The sequence below is a fragment of the Bicyclus anynana genome, chromosome 21 (assembly GCF_947172395.1).
Source record: "Bicyclus anynana chromosome 21, ilBicAnyn1.1, whole genome shotgun sequence".
NCBI classification, from domain to species: Eukaryota; Metazoa; Arthropoda; class Insecta; order Lepidoptera; family Nymphalidae; genus Bicyclus; species Bicyclus anynana.
The window spans coordinates 284,671-303,908 of NC_069103.1; the positions used below are offsets into that span (position 1 = coordinate 284,671).

General features: G+C 44.1%; 1 protein-coding gene and 1 long non-coding RNA gene across 3 annotated transcripts; one reads left to right on the forward strand and one right to left on the reverse strand.

Annotated features, from left to right (window-relative positions):
- The first annotated feature begins 964 nt into the window (after window positions 1–964).
- Window positions 965–19,086, forward strand: LOC112047750 (structural maintenance of chromosomes protein 2). 2 transcript variants are annotated; one of them, XM_052887990.1, is made up of 22 exons: window positions 967–1,259; window positions 1,338–1,487; window positions 1,913–2,074; window positions 2,804–2,914; window positions 3,136–3,257; window positions 3,701–3,857; window positions 4,556–4,666; window positions 5,576–5,656; window positions 5,746–5,881; window positions 5,977–6,152; window positions 10,578–10,761; window positions 11,707–11,780; window positions 12,046–12,192; window positions 12,697–12,918; window positions 13,429–13,571; window positions 14,144–14,356; window positions 14,606–14,834; window positions 15,556–15,750; window positions 16,185–16,385; window positions 17,190–17,405; window positions 17,477–17,686; window positions 18,156–19,086. In XM_052887990.1, the coding sequence occupies exons 1-22, from the start codon at window positions 1,092–1,094 to the stop codon at window positions 18,267–18,269; spliced, it is 3,522 nt and encodes a 1,173-aa protein (XP_052743950.1). In that variant the 5' UTR covers window positions 967–1,091; the 3' UTR covers window positions 18,270–19,086. The 2 variants fall into 2 exon arrangements, 1 of the variants encoding a protein (XP_052743950.1); XR_008251905.1 differs by lacking the exons at window positions 17,477–17,686; window positions 18,156–19,086 and having other exon boundaries at window positions 965–1,259; window positions 16,185–16,617; window positions 17,190–17,329.
- Window positions 6,643–10,569, reverse strand: LOC128199254 (uncharacterized). The gene is made up of 2 exons (XR_008251906.1): window positions 8,797–10,569; window positions 6,643–7,084 (listed from the first exon to the last, which is right to left on the reverse strand). It is a non-coding gene; the product is annotated as an uncharacterized LOC128199254 (long non-coding RNA).
- Window positions 19,087–19,238: the final 152 nt, after the last annotated feature.

Genomic DNA, 19,238 nt, shown 5'->3' on the forward strand with positions numbered 1-19,238 from the left:
ACCTATGGAGAATCATACAAACGTAACATTTTTTTAATTTACACAGGGCTTAATCAAAATTTTTAGAAATAAACGAAATTAAACACGAAATTATGCACACAGATTACATTTAAATGTTAATTTGACGTTTCGTCTCTCTAAGGTTGTGCCAAGTAAAATTGTCACCACAGATTAAAAATGAACGATTTACCGATTGTAAATATCGAATGTATTCCGTTCAGTATCGATATCGTAATTGAGTAATATGAATAAAGTATTTTTTTCATAGCGCTGTTTAGTTAGTTACGTACTTATATGTTAAAAAAAGATAATGCGTTAACAAGTACTGCCTAAATTTTTTAGTACTCTTTTAATTTATAACAAACAGATACAAGTGAAAAAAATGTTATTTGATAGATATTAATTAATATGCAACAGAAAGAGGTAGATAGTTAATATCGCGCGTATTTTGATTGTGTGATTAGTGTTGCCAACTTAGAAGTGAGCTTTTAAGTAAAGTGATTTTTTTACAATTGATATAAAATTCGATTAGTAGTAGTTAATTCTCGATATAGTTCATCAACGGCCCATCCCTAGGATGACGTCACAACTAATGTCAGTGATGAATACGGCCATATTTGTTTACAAAATTTTGCAATTCTAAAAAAACGAAGTTTATATATTATATTAGTAACTGCAAGTTGGTGACCATTTTTTATGCCATTGAACTACACAAACCGGCCTTTTTAGGGAGCTCTTTGCTCACAACGAAAATGATTACAGCAATGAAACTTCGATTCTTTATAAACAGTTTTTATAAACGCGATTAATCATGTATTTTTGATATTTGACAGAGGGGTTATCTAGCGAGTCAGATCCTTTGTAATTAATCTGAGCTCTATAGTTCTTTTATGCAGTCTGTGGTAGGATCATAGGCCCAATCAAAAAAGTTTGAACTCAGAACTTAAGCGCAAGTTAAAAACTTTAAAAGTAAATAAATTAAATCTTCTGCTGTCAACGGTTCCCGCACGATTCCCGCTGTACCGCGAATTTGTTTTGATATCAATTTGAAAATTTCATTATTTCAATTTAATGTGTATATCTCAGACAAAATGTACATTAAATCTATTGTACTAGATGGGTTTAAATCGTACGGTACTCGTGTAGAAGTGACTGGATTCGATCCGGAATTTAATGCGATCACAGGTCTCAATGGCACAGGAAAATCTAATATTTTGGATTCTATATGCTTTGTGCTCGGAATCACTAATCTCTCTAATGTAAGTGGTTAATTATTTAGTGCCCAATGTGTAAAGTACACTGCCTCTTTAATATTGGTATAAATCATTAAATTGTAGGTGAGGGCCGGTAGTCTTCAAGAGCTGATATACAAGAATGGGCAGGCGGGTATCACGAAGGCCACAGTCAGCATCACGTTTGACAACAGAGACAAGGAGCATTGCCCCCTGGGGTATGAGAACCATGATGAAATTACTGTTACCCGGCAGGTAAAGATGAAAACTTGATGAAAAAAGTCTTCATTGACTCCTTTTTTTTAAAATCACTGTTGAAAAGTACAATACAAAAACATAACACAAAACATTACTAAAAATTTATAAAAAATGCAGCCGTTTCAATGCAAGGAATTTGAGTCCTGTGGTCAAAGCTCCAGAGAAATTTCTTCACAATAATGTGCCGTCTCAAGAATCACTCCCTTCTGTATGTGACCCTTGATTCAACATTTAAGCAAAAGCTTCTTCAGGAGTTGGCCAAAGCTTTTCACTATAAGATCATTGATCGCAGATATCCTTATACTTTTACAAAATTGCTTTACTATTAGCATATTCTTATTAGCAGTTGTTCATTGTACACTGTTAAAGATTGTCTCTTCTATTTTAATGAAATTAAATATTGTAAAATATAATAATTCCAGGTGGTGATGGGAGGCAAAAACAAATACCTGATCAATGGCATAAATGTGCAGAACAAGAGGGTCAGTGATCTGTTCTGCTCCGTGCAGCTCAACGTCAACAACCCACACTTCCTCATCATGCAGGGTCGCATCACCAAAGTGCTCAACATGAAGCCACCAGAGGTAACTTATCTCTCTGTTGGAATGGCAAATAACTGTTGGAGTACGAAAAATCCAACTGTTTTTGCTCTAGCTGGTCTTACTGTAACAACTTGACACTTCTAAGAATCCTAATTTCTAATGTTATTCAGATGTGGGTTTCCACTGTCACAGGGGTATCAAGATTGGTCAAAACACCTTTCTGTAATGGCCCTCTGAGGTTCATATTTTCATAGGAGAAACTCTTTGAGAGTTATTCCATGCATCTTTTCTTCATCAAGCGATGCTTCTGCACGCACCCAGAACCCCAGTGATGCTGTTGAGGCCCCAATAAGGAGCCCATGTCAATATGGTAGTTAGTCTATGTGACTGGATCATACTGCTAAGAGTTTCCCAGAAGCAGGGACAGGACATCCATGGCTTAGAGAACATGTAAACCATGCATCCTAGCCATTATCTATAACATCTAATAATTATTGTTACATAATCAGAGTATTCATTTAGACTTTAGTGGTAGGCTTCCAGTCCCCTTTTCTATAAGGAAGCCCAGCTCTTTAGTGAGCCATTCAAATGGCTTGTATCAAATGTTACTTTTATCTGATATAACATCACAAAGAAACAATGTCCTAAGTTGGCCAACCCAAAGTAGTGCAGCAGGGTAGCCCTAAAAACTAAACCTTCCATAACAAGAAAGGATTTGGTCTGCTCGGGACTAACTAGAAGTTATTCTGATGAAGATGTTTGTAATTTCAGATATTATCAATGGTGGAGGAAGCGGCCGGTACAAGGATGTATGAGTCCAAAAAACAAGCTGCACAAAAAACTATTGAGAAGAAAGATGCTAAACTACAGGAGCTGAATGATGTAAGTACTCATAACTCTAAAAAAAGGCTTAGCCATTTAACAAAAATATAACCTTGCAAAATATTTCAGATTTCTCTCAGATTCATTGTTTTTGTATAAATTCATCTTTTTTAAAAAACCACATCACCGATAGTGAATAATGTAACCAACAAACAAAATATTAATAATAGTAAAGTCAAAAATTTTTATTAAATTATTTGAGTTTTTATTTTTAATGACAGATAATAAAAGAAGACATAGCGCCCAAGCTGCAAAAGCTGCAGGACGAGCGCGCGCAGTTCCAAGAGTATCAGAAAGTTGTTCGCGAACTGGAGAACCTCACCAAACTATATGTGGCTTGGAAGTAAGGAAATATTGCGTGTTTTGTGTTTGCAGTATGGCTTTTCTCAAAGGCATCTTTATAAAAAAGTTGTGTGTGCTGCTTCTACTTCATTTGTTTTCAAGTATAAAGTATTGTGAGAAGAAACATTGTCTTATAAAACACTTTTATGAGCAAATACAAGATTGTCCTAACTGTGGAGATTGATTGATTGACTATGACCAAAGTATTCTTAGAGTTCTGAATGTCAGAGTACATAAACAGAACCCTAATAGGTTTTGTCACAACAATTTATTCCAAAATTACTTGTACACATATTACTACTAGATTATGGTTTTTTAAGCCATTGCAATAGGCTGACAAACTGCCCAACCTTTAGCCCAGATTGTATCTACACTTACTACCAGAAGAGATCATGGTCAAACATGGGCAATCTTGAATGAAAAAAAAATGAAAATTGTAAATAGGTATGTGTCAGCGGAAGAGAAAGCGAAGGAGGCGGCAGACAAAGTGGTGGCGGTGCAGGACGACATCAAGGGCAGGCACGACAGCATCGCGGCCAACGGGAGACTGGCGCAGCAGCTGGACCAGCAGGTCGCTGACATCAACAATAAAATTGATGAGGTAACTATGACACAATGTCACACTGAGATAGATTATTCACAAGCACACAAAAAAATCAAAATTACATTAATTATAATAAAATTGTCATTTTAAATTATAATAAAATATACAGTGCACTCGAGTTTTATGGTCATAGAACCGCATCGTACGTATCGGATGCATCGCATCAAACAGATTGTAGTATTTAGAAAGAAGTAGAAAGTCATACAAGTGGGTCCACTGATTCGTATCGTACCAATGTACCTACCATACGTTTTACAACCAACATCATCTATTACTATTATAAGTCTCATATAAATAAGGGACAACCTCGTTAGTCCAGAGCCTTTGCGGTTCAGGTGGTTGATTTTTGCTCTTTTTCTTCTTTTCCTAAAGAAATTGATAAAAATCCTCATCCCAGGCTTAAAAAATTGGTTGAATTACACTCTTGTGACTCAGAGAGTGCATTAAGGCCGTCCTAGATCCTTATAATCATTAACTGAAATGTTCCAATTGTGATTAATATCAATAGAGAATTTAACATTATCATTTATATCCTAATCCTGCCAACCCGAATTCAAAACGTACTCGTACGAGGTCTAAGCTTCATGTTCCATCCCCATATATTGGGAAGTTCAGCCTTGTAGCCCGTTAAAATAGGCTGATACAGATGATGAAGATTGGTAGCCTGAAATAGTGATGGTGATTATGATTTTCAGGAAAGCGGCAGCGTGCTGAAGCAGCTGGAGCAGGAGCTGCAGGGCCACGAGAAGAGCGAAGCGGGCGCGGCCGCGGCGCACCGCGCGGCGCGGGACGCGCTCGCCTCGCAGGTGCAGTCTTGTCGGACTTGCATACGTTGTTTGGGATTCCGAGCATTTACTATACTAAAGCCAAGCTCAGTGTGGAATGCTTATCAATAACGAGACAATATTCGTAGCGTGATGTTATATTATACCTTTGACACACTCACAGGTAACATGGCTATTAATAATATATTTTTCACTACTCTTGCTCAAAAACACTGTCATATTACCACTCCACAGCGGGGCTAAACAAGCATATTAGCCTCTAGGGGCTAAAGTAATTTTGTTTTTTTAATTCTTGTCTGTTACGAGTACTAGCTAAGTACTAGCTTACTATAAAACGGAGGAGGTTTAATTCGAAAATAGAATCATTATAGGTAAGGCACTGATTGTTTTGAAAAATAAATAAAAAACTTTAAATTGGAATGAAATGCAGCGTTCTTGTCTGTGGAATGCGTTTATTTTTTTATTGAGATGCGAATAGAACGAGATTTGAAGACATGGGACATCCTTTACGGTGTAATACTTTTGCCTCTTTCTCATGTGAAAAAAATAAAATTAAAAAGCGAGAATTTAAAAAACAATTGGCGTGAATAATACACACTTGATTTTTTTCAGAAATTCATTGTCAATTTGTGACCGTAACTTACATATTTTTCAACAATAATTGTTATTTTCTCGCAATCGTAGTGAAAAGCAGATTGTAACACGTAGGGCTAAACCCATTATAAACTCGGTTTCTATTTAGGCGGCCCTCGCCTTCGTCTCGGGCCCTAAAAATACCTCGTATATAATGGGTCTTTTTAGCCCCTTGTATAACAATCTACTATTTTAAATCGGTTTAAATCCAGAGATACGCCATATAACTTCACAAATTCGTATAAATTACAAGTAAAACTACTATGTCGGTAACATAATTTGTTTGTGAACTGTCAGGAGAAGAAAGCGCGTCTGCTGGAGCGCGCGCTGGCCGACGACACGGCGGCGCTGGCCGACAAGCGCCAGGTGCTGGACCAGGTGAGTTGTGCGGCGGTGCGGGCGCGCGGGCGGGCGAACATTTCCACCGTAGCTGCTACAGTATCTACATGGGCGTTGTCCGTGGCCAGGTGTCGTCAACGTTCGAGCGGCTCCGCGCGGCGAGCGACGAGAGCGAGGCCGCGCTGGCGGAGGCGCAGCAGCGCTTCCTGGCCGTCAGCTCGGGGCTGGAGGGCGCCTCCGAGTCGCTGCAGGATCAGCTCATGGGTCAGATATCGCTTAATAGTTTTTAAATTTTATTCTGTTGCTTTGGATAATAGACTAAAATTTTATGTAACACATGTCAATGTTGTATTCCACAGCGGCCAAACAAGAAGCGTCGGAGGCTTCGACGCGCATCTCGCAGAGCATGATGGAGAAGAAGCACGCCGAGGAGCGGCTCAAGGCGCTGCAGAAGGAGTTCAAGACCAGCAGCGCGCAGTACGAGAAGGACCGACGCAGCATCGACAAGCACCAGGCGGACGTCGACCAAGTGCAGGTACCGGCAGTACTGGGGGGCTCCGCGAGTGAGTCCGGGGACGTTTATGGTATTGGTCGAGTCGTTTCGCCGGCACAACCCTAGGGTCCATAGCCAGGTTACAGGACGTGCGTTGCCTGAGACTCGAAACAGTGCAACGCTGCAGATACCAGGAAAAAAATAGCGGTCTGGGTGAGTGGAACCCACCTGGGTGCTAGGAGTCTGAGTGTAGATCTTCTCTTGGACGAGCAGATCAGTCAAGTGTATGCGTGAAGTTTGGAATGTAATTTTCAGTCGTACGATCTATCTAAAAGTAATAGTAAACTTTAATAACAAAGCAGTAAGGTTCATTGGATCTAAACAGTCAATTCAAAGAAATCGACAAAAATAGGTATACTCGGATGCAATCTTTATGATATGTGTAAATTATGGAAATCTACACAATGAGATCCTGACTACAGGATCTCTTTTAATATTTGCAGGATCACAAAGGTGAGAAGAAAAACGACTATTTCGAATTTTAGCAGCGGAGTGTCCGTTATAATTTAATTTTCACTTTATATACAGAATTTTCATAGACAATATAGATAAAACAATATAAAACAGTAATGTTCACAGATAATGTATTGATTATAAGGTCAAGTCCGCACTATCATATTATAGGCCTCGACCGCACTATCAACAAGCCACATTTTGGCGTTAACATAAATTCCCCCCTCTGAAACGTTAAGCGTTTAAGAATCAGTAGGAGGGCACAGGGGTAAATGCCGTTCAACGCTCGTCGCACTACTTTCCGTGCAGCGTGGACGAGAAATGTGGTGACCCGGCGCAGGTGCTCGCTGAGGTGTGTGATGCTGCCTTCTTGCCGTAGAACTTCAGTTGGTTCTCTGGTCTTCAATTCAAGTCGATGATGATGATTAACGTGGTCAGACGCCGGCCGACCAGTAAGTGCCCTGGGAAGAGAGGGAAAAAGTTAGGAGAGGAAAATATAGGATGCAAGGGGTATACTATTTAGTATAGCCACCACTCGCATATAAAAACGTGCACTGCTCCTCAAATATGATATGAGATTACTAACTACTGTCTTAAAATTGAGATGCCTTATTTTGACTTGATGTCCTCTCCCCATAGCTCACAGCAATGAGGCGCATAAATTATAAATTAAAATTCATTTGCATGTTGCAGAGAGTTGCTAATATGCTCGATTCTTGAATAAAAAATTAATGAATTTGCATGCAGCTGACATGACAGTTAGAAATACGAAGGTAATTATCAGACGCTGTTCTAGTAAATCTCCCATTGTAGGAGTTATCGCTAGTCCACAGTGGAGGGTGATCCTTATGCGATCATGCACAGTGCGTAGTGCTAATATTCTTCCCCCCTGTGGACATACTGTTTGTATAGTGGAATAATACAATGAGTGCATTAGTTGAGTGTGTTCATAGTGACACAAGAATTTTGTTATGACGTGATGAATGTCTAAAATGACTCGGTATTTCTTGTCGTACCGGTACGCTGATGAATCCAGCCTTGGAAATGATTTCCTCAATTTTGTGTGGAATAAATAAGCAGTATTTTTAGCTTTATGATGACTAGAATCAAATATAATTCGAGACACATATGCGGGACAATGCTTTAATTTAATTATATTTATGTTAAAATGATTTTTAAATGTAAAAATATCTGGCTTAATAATAACCGAGCGCGCCTTTAATTCCGCCAATATAACGAGTACAACGTTTAAATTGCACCAATATAATACGCATATAGGTGTGAGGTATGAACCTAGGACTGCTACGCCAGACCTAGCGGCGTGCAGCGCTGAAGATAGCTCCATTCGTGGAGTTATTATGTTAGGCTTCGCAGTTAGAACTACCCGCGATTTCGCGCGCGCGATGTTTGTCTTGAAGTAAATGCTAGCGCGATACTCACACATTGACGCATCGTAAAACGAACTAATTTCGACCTTAACGTGATTGTCACAAGGCTCATATCGCGAAGTATTCAATGTGTTGCGAATGTTTGTTTTCGCTTGCATACTCTCGCACTCTTTAAAAGTATTACGTGATATTTTTTGATCGCATTCTAAACTAAACGCCCTTATCCTTTGATTAGGTACTCGTATTTTAGATACAAATAAGATTGATTGAATGGACGGTGAAAGTAATTCTAGCGGCTCGAAAATTTTACAAGTCTCCAAAACTATTTGAAGTTTATTAATGCTTGAAGGTACTTGACGTGAAAATAATTTTATCATGTAAGATTGAGTAAATGAATTCCCTTGGGCCGTTGGTAAATCCCTAAGGGGTAATCGGACGCTAAAACGACCTGATTGTCGAGTTGTGTGTTGTTCAAAGTGTTGTTCACACACTTTCTCGCTATTGCTAAGTAGTTTTCGAGGTAATTCTTCGACCTCCTCGATTTTTGATACTTGTTTATCTAATTGCTCGGCCGATAACGCATTACAAACAAAATTATTTCGCTTAATGTTACGGCTACTCTGTGTTATAGGTTCGGAAATAATCGACCATAATTGAGCGTTATCTAAATATGGCTTTCCGTCACCTAATGAATTTTTATTGAACCCTCTATCATCGCAGAAAATGTTGCGGTTATATTCCGAAACTTGGATTGGAGGCAGATTTAACGTGTTTTTATTACTGACCTGCTCTTGGCTAATCGGAGATGCACTACAAGTGTCTTTAGTTCGAAAAGATCTGGCATTACGCGACACTATATCGCGCGCCATAACAATCGCACTAATGAAACCATCTTCGATGTCTTCGCGAATATCTAGTTCATCCTGTAAATCACTTGAATTTAAGCATTCTATTTGGCACTGTAAATTTAAGAATTCGTTTTCTAAGCACTCGAATTTGTTTAATTTTATTTCTAAAGTACTTAATTGTAACGAATCTAAGGAAAGTTCACTTATTACACTCAAATGATTTTTAAACCTCGTTACGCGTCGCTTTATTATGTTACGTTGTAGAACTAATTCGTCAAGAGACATCGTTTACGATTTGCAACCGCGAGTACACTAAACAAACCGGTTCCTTATCGTTTGCAGAGACGATCTTTTGTTACCTATTGATGCGCGGCTGGATAAATTTTTATGCAATAAATTGAATTTAGTATTTAGTAGTTGTGCGCGCGGTGACTGATACAATGCGCGTGCTGTTACAATTATTTCAATTTGAGTATAACGCAACGTATGACTCACGTATTCTATGAAGTGAGAATTTGAAAAATAGTGAACGTTTCATGCAAAATGGATGACTATATTATTAGTGCGTGATATTATGTGGGTTATTTTGGAGCAATGGATGTTTGTGATGTGATTGTGAGATGGATTAGTGGATGAATGGATGAATATGAATGTTTGTGAGTGGATTTAGACACTTATCTGAATATTTCGGCCCGACGACTACGCCGGCTTCCGATGAGATTTTCTTGTCACGTCTCGTCACTGCGGGACGCTGCGGTTCGCTCTGATGCTGCAGATGCGATGATTTGCGGCTCGGCGACTACGCCGGCTTCTGCTAGTGATGCTTCGCGTTGCGCCTGGTGCTTGCGGAACTGAAAAGCCCCGGCCTAGCTGCAATGGTCTTGCTATCTTCGTCGGCCCACGACTACGCAGGCGTCCGAAGTTGTTTTAGGTATCCCGATTTGCGGGATGAATATTTACGCGGCCCAGCGACTACGCCGGAATCCGGTCTTGATTGATTGCCTTGCGCCTGGTGCATGCGGAACTCAGTCCCGGCCTGGCTGCAACGGTCTTGTATGTTCGGCCCCACGACTACGCGGGCGTCCGATGTTGATTCCTCTTGTTGCGCCCGGTACTTGCGGAACTGGCGGGTCCCGGCCTGGCAGCAACGGTGTTCTTTGTTTGAGCCTGATACCGCGAAACGAATTTTGGAGTTTCGGTGATGGCTTCGTAGACTTCTCGCTGGATTTGATTTTCTTCTTAGGTTTTTTGTAGTTTTGTCACACGGTCGCCAATTATGTAAATTATGGAAATCTACACAATGAGATCCTGACTACAGGATCTCTTTTAATATTTGCAGGATCACAAAGGTGAGAAGAAAAACGACTATTTCGAATTTTAGCAGCGGAGTGTCCGTTATAATTTAATTTTCACTTTATATACAGAATTTTCATAGACAATATAGATAAAACAATATAAAACAGTAATGTTCACAGATAATGTATTGATTATAAGGTCAAGTCCGCACTATCATATTATAGGCCTCGACCGCACTATCAACAAGCCACATTTTGGCGTTAACAATATGTATCAACCGCTACACAGAGGCTCGGCGTCAGAACATCAAATCGCGCGCGCATCAATAAAGATTGCATCCGATTACCTTTTCTGTCAATGTCCTGCAATTGTGAACCTTAAGCACGTACTACCAAGGTCCTTCGTAACACTGTGTTGCGCAGGCCCAGCTGGCCGGCATCAACTATAGCGAGGAGCGCAGCCGCGAGCTGAAGGAGACGATGCGCTCGCTGCAGGGCGGGCTGCGCGCGCGCCGCGACCGCGCCGACGCGCTGGCGGCGCGCCTGCAGCGATGCAACTTCAACTACACGCCGCCGGAACCCAACTTTGACAAGAGGAGAGTACACGGTGAGAGCACACACATGTCAATATACATGGCAGGATATAGGCATTTTGTAGCAGAGACGTCTCTAGCTCACGTAGCGCCCGGGTGCAATCAATATTCTAGCGCCCTTTAGTACCGTGCTAAGCACAGTGCTAATTTGTTTTCTACATAGACAAACTGTCTATGTAGAAAACAAATACCTTTTAAGTAGTTACCTATTTGCTAAAACTGGACACATTTATGTAAGAAGAGTTCTAGATGCTATGGAAAATGTAGATATGTAAACCGGACTTCAGTTAAGCGAGATTATACCGACCATACCATCATATCCCGCGCGGCCGCCCGGGCGCCCCTGAGATCGCGGAGCCCAGGTGCTACGCACCCCCTGCACTATAGATAAAGACGGCTCTGTTTTGTAGCGGTCCTAAACCATCTGTATTTATCGACTCCTCCTCCTCCTCATCCGATGGGGGATTGACTATGGGTTCATTTACACGGCAGCACATTGCCAGCTGCAGAGGAAACTGCTACCGACGATGGCTACCGACGACTGCTGTCGTCTGCAGTCGCCGACGTTTCCGACGTTTGCCGTTGGCAACGTGCTGTTCGTATAAATGAATCCTGATACTGCTTTCTCCAGTTCGTTAGCGCCATTCCAAAACCTTGGGACCTCAACGTCCGTCAGCTCCACAAAGTGCCCCGCCCATCGTCACATCAGCTTCGTGACTCGCTGAGCTATGTCGGTGACTTTAGTCCGTCTGCGGTTCTCTTTTCTGACTCGATCACACAGAGAAACCCCGAGTTTTGGAGCCGTGAATCATCACTACCAATACGAACTATTCGAAAACATTTGTCTTGAAAAAGTTGGACCGAAAAGATATTGCAAAGATTTCCGAATGTTTGCGATTCACCTCTTATTCATGTACAGTATATGTAAATAGGTTTACTGATCCCGTGCATTGTTACAGGGCCCGTGTGCCGGCTCATAGACGTGCCGGACCCGACCTTCTGTACGGCGCTAGAGGAAGTGGCCGGTGGAAGGGTACGTCCGTCGTCATCTGTACCATAGTGTTACGTACTCGTACTATGGTTCGAGTATTTGGAATGAGACACCTTATGACTTATTCATTCTTCTTTTTTCTTCTGGCCCGTCTCCGCACTTGGTCATATGATTGGCCGTTGTGCGTGCATTGCATGCCTGCATTTTCTTCTATTGTCCATCCCTTTCACTGCCCAATGATCCATACGACACATTGTTTTCTCCCTTAAGTAGAAGGGTCTTTAGTGACGGTAGCAAATGTCGGCAGCTGTACGACGTGGTGGTGGACACGGACGTGACCAGCAAGCTGCTGCTGCAGCGCGGCCAGCTGCAGACGCGCACCACCATCATCCCGCTCAACAAGATCTCCGGCTTCGTCATCCCGCGCCAGAAGCTCGCCGCTGCGCAGGACGTCGTGAGTACCGGGTGACTCACTACTGCGTCGGTTGCGTCACAGCGGAGCGACGACGCACGACGCAAGGCAGGCAGGCACAGCGCAAGAGAAAGAATCAACGCACCCCTTTTTTATTATGTATAAACAAGCGCTTAGCGGCAATCACACCTGATAGTAAGCAATAATTCAGTTTATGGTGGAATACGCTTGCTTAGATGATGCGTATTCACTCTTGACTTGATACCCATATTGTATGTGGTGGGGAAAACCGAAGCTGGAATCCTTATTATCCTTAAAATTATTATACAAAGTCATATATGGCATTCTTGTAGAGAAATAACAATTCATATATATGGTATATGCATTTTAATACACACCGGAAACCGCAGCATTGGTCGAAGCCCCACTAGTTGAACCGAGATGTCAAGCGTGAGCAGGTTGCAAGTAGCAAAAGCATGTTTGGAAGTCCATAAGAAAGGCCTAGCGTATGATGCTGATGATGAGCCGAAGTGTGTGTCGCTGCAGGCGGGCGACCCCAGCAAGGTGCAGCTGGCGCTGGACCTGATCTCCTTCCCCGAGGAGGTGCGGCCGGCCATGCAGTACATCTTCGGCGGCACGCTGGTGTGCAGCGACCTGGACGTGGCCAAGCGCGTCACGTACCACCCCTCCGTGCGCTGCCGCTGCGTCACGCGCGACGGTGACGTTTTCGACCCCTCGGGGGTGCTGTCCGGCGGGGCCCGCCAGAAGGTAATACTTGTGCCACTTGTGGTTTCAGCTGTTTCTGCGGCGGCTCCCGGTCTTGATTATGTTTCTCTGATATGACACGGAGCCAATGGCTCAACGATGCGATGATTCGAAATTCTTGTTGAGTTTCTATAGTGTCTCGGTAAAATCCACTGCGTCATTCGATTCGGAGGGTGTACGTTTAAATCCGGTCCGGGGCCCATTTGGAGTGACATCTCCAAATTTTCATTTGTGTGCATTTCTAGAAATTAACACGTGTCTCAAACGGTAAAGGAAAAACATCGCGAGGAAAACTGCATACCTCCGTGTGAAGTCTGCTGACCGGCGACATTGGGCCCGCGGTGTGGACTGTTAGCGTAAACTCTTGCTCAAAGAGTATGGGTTGTTAATAAATGAATGAACGAAAATCTATTGGTGCTGCGGGATCTCTGATAAAACGGACCTTCATGCGAAGTGTCGGTCGCCCGCAAATAGTCTGCCGTGTACAGTCCGATGTATCTGCGCTGTGCTCAGGGCGGCTCGCTGCTGGTGCGGCTGGGCGAGCTGCGCGAGCTGGAGGCCGAGCTGCGCGCGGCCGAGGCGCAGCTGGCGCAGTGCGGCGCCGAGCTGGACGCCATGCAGCACGTCGCCGACAAGTACAACTCGCTGCAGCAGAAGTATGTAGGAACAATACGCTAAACATAATGAAGACAATTTTTTTTAGCAGAATCTTATGGTTTCACCCGTGTAGTACTCATTCCCGTGGGAATACGGGGATACAGTATAACCTGTGTTGATAATGTAGCTTTCTATTGGTGACAGCATTTTTCAAATCAGCGCAGTAGTTTTTGAGTTTTTGTGAGTGTAAATGAAGGTTAGGGATGACTCACCAATGTACAGATAGTAAACCGTCCGTTGGTAGTTCTACTCTCATGGATCTACTCTCGAATCTGTTTCAGAATACACATGCCTTCCGCAATTTTGTAGTTAGGTAAAAAGTTTAAGAAAATCAATCAGTGAATAGAGTTATTCTCTAACTCGGATGCAGGCAAGAGAAATGGGCTTTCTGACCGGGGCCGGGGTGTGTCATTAGTATCAGTACATCAGTTTTTGGTAAACTTTACTAGGTTTTCTCGTAACCTGTACTACCATCCCGATTGTAAAGATATAAACTTTTCTTTGGTCATAAGACCTATACTTATGTTAGTAGTTTTCGATCAATAACTTACACTCGTGCAATTGTCGATAGGTTAGAGATGAACAGCCACGCGCTGCGGGTGGCGCGCGAGCGAGCGGCCAGCACGCCGCACGCGCAGCTGCTGCAGGAGGTGGAGGCGCTCGTGGAGCGGGCGGCGCAGCTGGCGGCGGCGGTGGAGCGCGACCGGCGCACGCAGGCCGACACCGCCGAGCGCGCGCGCGAGCTGGAGGCCAAGGTCAAGGACATCAAGGGGCACCGCGAGAGGTGCGTACGTAGCACCGGCGGGGGCCAGCACGCCGCACGCGCAGCTGCTGCAGGAGGTGGAGGGGCTCGTGGAGCGGGCGGCGCAGTCAGTCTCAACAATGGATCTAAACAACAACAAAAACAAGTGGAACACTGTCTGTCGCAGTAACGGATCTACATTGAAACGTCGCTGCGACGATACAATACTTTAATGGATCATTGCTCTTATAGTGTGAATTGTTTACATGTTTGACCTCTCGATATTCACAGAGAGTTCAAGAAAGCAGAAGAGGCGCTCAAGAAGGCGAAGAAGGACGCGGAACATCACAGCAAGTCGTGGAAGCAGCGCGAGCAGGAGTTCGAGACGCTGCGCCTGGAGGTGGAGGAGCTGCAGAAGGCGGTGGAGGGCAGCGCGCGCCAGCTGCAGGACACCGGCGACAGCGGCGCGCAGCTGCAGGCGGCGCTGCGGGCTGCCAAGGACGACCACGACAGTGCTACTGTGAGATTTTGTTCTTCTTTCTAAATTTCTCCTTGTCCACTGCTAGGCGAAAAAGTTTTTCGACTGGTATTATGCCAGTCCACTCCCTTACGTTTCGTAGCCAGGTTTTCTTCCTTCTCCCTACTCTTTTGCTTACAATTTTGACCATCATAATGGTTTAATGCAAACGGTATCTATCGTGTCGCAAAATATGCCTTAAGTACGAGATCTTCCGCTGCTGGACGGTTTTAACAAGCTCGGTTTTGTTCTGCATTCTGGCAAGCACCTCAGCGTTAGTCGTGCGTCAAACGTTTCTAGCTTTTTACGTAGGTCTTCCACTAGGGTCCATACTTCACAGGCATATAATACTACGGGCCATACTTCACAGACAAAGACAGCGTCGTTGGCATATCATAGATTGTTAATCACAACTCCTAAAGCACTACCGTCTTATCGTATGTTCTGTGTACAAGTTGAAAAGCAGGGGTGACAAGATGCATCCCTGTCGAACGCGTTTCTCAATTTTAATGGCGTCTGTTTCTTCTTCAGATTTTGTTATGTAACTTAATTTGATTGACTACAGGTTGATTGACGGTGGTCAGCGTATTCTTGGATATACTGATAACAGTAGAGCACTGCGAGATGATATTCTACTTATTCTATTGAGTATGTGTAGAAAAATGAGATGGGTTTTAAGCCTAAGATATTTTGTTATCCATAAATTTGAAACTCCCAATTGTAGGCGGCTGTGAAAGAACTCCAAACAAAGATCAAGAAGCAAAAAGCAGAGATCGCCAACCGCAACACGGAGATCGCGCGCCTGCTGCAGAAGAAGGAGCAGCTGGCCAAACAGAACGACGACACGGAGCTGAAGATCAAAGAGCTGGACTATAAGATCAAGGAGCTGCAGACGGAGGCTACCGACTGTGAGAAGAAGGTGACCTTTTTATATCAAATTGAATATTTATTTCTATTAATTGCACTTACTAAAAAATGCGAGTGCCAAAGGGACTCGAAGGGTTAAGGAGTCTAGAGCGAAGTTAAGTTCGTTTTGTCGTAGTACCAAGCTACACAATGATTTTTATTACCGCCCAACGATTTCAAAAGCTTTAAGATATGTTTTTTTCAATCTGTCATGTGTGTAGAAGTAACTCACGCTTGACTTGGGGAGGAAGTTGCGTTACGGAAATGTGACCCGGCGAGGCGAGTGGACGTTTATTTTTGTAATGGTAAGTGCAAAATTCCTTGCAGAAAGAACCATGTAATGTACCCAGTAATATGCCAAATATGGCATTGGTCATGCTTATATTTTGATGTGTTCGAGGATGCCGTCTACTCGTAGTGCCTTAAAATATGAATGTTCGTCAACAGATCAAGAGTCTAGAGAAGGAGAACCCGTGGATCCCGTCGGAGCGGCAGTACTTCGGGCTGGCGGGCGGCGCCTACGATTTCGCCGGCAAGCAGGCCCACCTGGCGGGCTCGCGCGTGGCGCAGCTCCGGGAGCGGCAGGACAAGCTGGCGCGCGGGCTCAACGCGCGCGCGCACACGCTGCTGGGCAAGGAGGAGGAGCAGGTACTGCTGACCACCTGGCGGGCTCGCGCGTGGCGCAGCTCCGGGAGCGGCAGGACAAGCTGGCGCGCGGGCTCAACGCGCGCGCGCACACGCTGCTGGGCAAGGAGGAGGAGCAGGTACTGCTGACCACCTGGCGGGCTCGCGCGTGGCGCAGCTCCGGGAGCGGCAGGACAAGCTGGCGCGCGGGCTCAACGCGCGCGCGCACACGCTGCTGGGCAAGGAGGAGGAGCAGGTACTGCTGACCACCTGGCGGGCTCGCGCGTGGCGCAGCTCCGGGAGCGGCAGGACAAGCTGGCGCGCGGGCTCAACGCGCGCGCGCACACGCTGCTGGGCAAGGAGCCTGCAGGTACTGCTGCACTGCTCGCGGTTATACGATGTAACGCGACGGGTAGCAGCGACAGGGATTTAAAGTAGAGGAAACAGCTTGAAAAAGTCCTGGGACTTGTGACCTTGAGTGTAAGTTTTAAGGTACCTTTCAGTATATATTGAGTGTTCATCATGTTCTCCGTGACATACAAACAATTTATGATCACTTGGTCACAAAACATCACACAATATTACTAATGCGATGAGCAGCGTGGCAGACGTTGCTCAACAAAGAACTGAACACAAATTAACAAACACCCTCTTATTTATACTATCGCTGTGAATGTAACATCACCCGTACTTGAGGAAGGAGGAACCATGTCAATGAGTCGAATCGAGGAAGGATTAACCTAGGTCTTGACCTCGGCTTGTTCTTGAGTCACCTTCTTTATCGTAATGTAGAATGCCTCACAATAATGATTTTCGTTCGTCTTTTAGTTTCAAGATGTGATGCGCAAAAAGAGGATAGTGGAACAGGATCGCGCCAAGCTGGTGGAGGTGATGCTGGAGCTGGACGAGAAGAAGCGCAAGACGCTGGTGGAGGCGTGCGAGCAGGTCACCAAGGACTTCGGCTCCATCTTCAGCACGCTGCTGCCGGGCGCGCAGGCGCGGCTGCGGCCGCCGCCAGGGAAGAGCGTGCTCGACGGGCTGGAGGTGCGTGTACGACGACAAGAAGCGTAAGGCGCTGCTGGAGGCACAAATAGTACTCGTTCGCTGTGTCGCAGGTGAAGGTGGGGTTCAACAACACGTGGAAGGAGTCGCTGGGCGAGCTGTCGGGCGGGCAGCGCTCGCTGGTGGCGCTGTCGCTGGTGCTGGCCATGCTGCTGTTCAAGCCGGCGCCGCTCTACATCCTGGACGAGGTGGACGCCGCGCTCGACCTCTCGCACACGCAGAACATCGGCCAGATGCTGAAGGAGCACTTCAAGCACTCGCAGGTACATATCTACACGTCGTTGGTGAATGGTGGATTCTGGAGTCCCCTACCCATTCCAAACGAGTAATGTTTGTCTCCAACTCATAGTTGTGAGATTATTGTTTGTCCCCAACTCATAGTCATGAGATTATTGTTTGTCCCCAACTCATAATCATAAGATTATTGTTTGTCCCCATAGTCATGATATTACTGTTTGTCCCCAACTCATAACCATAAGATTATTGTTTGTCCCCATAGTCATGAGATTACTGTTTGTCCCCAACTCATAACCATAAGATTATTGTTTGTCCCCAACTCATAATTATAAGATTATTGTTTGTCCCCAACTCATAGCAGTAAAATTAATGTCTATCCTCAATTCAGCGATATATATGTATAATAACTGATCCTTAGCTTATACTTATTAGAATTTCTAGTTATCCCCAAACATGTATAAGTTAGTCCCCAACTAACAGTACTGTTGTCCCCAGTTCATCATCGTGTCGCTGAAGGACGGCATGTTCAACAACGCCAACGTGCTGTTCCGCACGCGCTTCGTGGACGGCATGTCGTCGGTGCAGCGCACCGTCAACACCAGGAGATGACTGCATTTAGTTTAAGATTGTATTAGTGATGTATGCATATTGTTCTATGTACAATGGTGCGGCTGACTGATCTACGTATTCTTTTGTGATAAAATGTAATTCCGGTCGATCGATAAATAATCGGGATTTAGGGTGAGGAGAAACAGGCGTAATTTTGTGAGCTGTCAGTCGTGTTTCGGTCGCAGAAATTCGGAACACAACTCATTTTGCGACGCCGCCGTGTGGTAGGAACTGGACTTTTGTTTGAAACCAAATATACCAGAAACTACGCAATTGACAATTCACAAAATTACGTTCGTTTGGCCTCACCCTTATGTTTTCCAATATCTAGTTAACTGCCTTATTGACCTATGCGGTTACAAATCACAAGGTCCCAGATTTGTATCTAGGCCGAGCTATATGTAAGTAATACTATATAATTCTTTATTTTAAGAAAAATTCTGTGATAATTGTAATTGAAAAGTAAGCAACAAGCAGCATGATGAAGCTCGCATATAAGGAGGCAGGGGCAAATTCGTTCGTAACACAAACCCGATGGTTCGCCGGGGCAGGGAGGCGGGTAGCGATGACAGATAAACCCACAAATAATGCACCCCACTTCCAACTCTGCCCCCGCGCACGAGTTCACAACCGCGCAGTCCTTCCCTCCCCGTCGCCCGCATATCATGGGGCCAAGCTATAGCTCTGTAGACCGTTAAAATATGCTGTTAGTGATGGATATCTATAATGTCAAAGTGACATATGCCACCCGCACCATTCTACATTGAATCTCTTAATTAAAAATATGTTATTTTTAATAAAAATTTGTTGATATTAATATTTGTTTTTTTGCTAGTTTACGTATTATTTTCTTCACTTTTCCACGAGATTTTCAAATTGACATGATAACAATTTAGAATTGCATAAAGCTACGTTATGTGTACTGTAATTAAATTACTATTAATTAAATTACTGTAATTAAATTCCTAG

Coding starts and splice junctions, on each gene's coding strand:
- LOC112047750 (XM_052887990.1), top strand. CDS start 1,092: ATGTACATTAAATCTATTGTACTAGATGGGTTTAAATCGTACGGTACT. Junction 1,260..1,337: donor GAATCACTAATCTCTCTAAT/GTAAGTGGTTAA, acceptor ATTAAATTGTAG/GTGAGGGCCGGTAGTCTTCA. Junction 17,406..17,476: donor GCGTGCTCGACGGGCTGGAG/GTGCGTGTACGA, acceptor GCTGTGTCGCAG/GTGAAGGTGGGGTTCAACAA.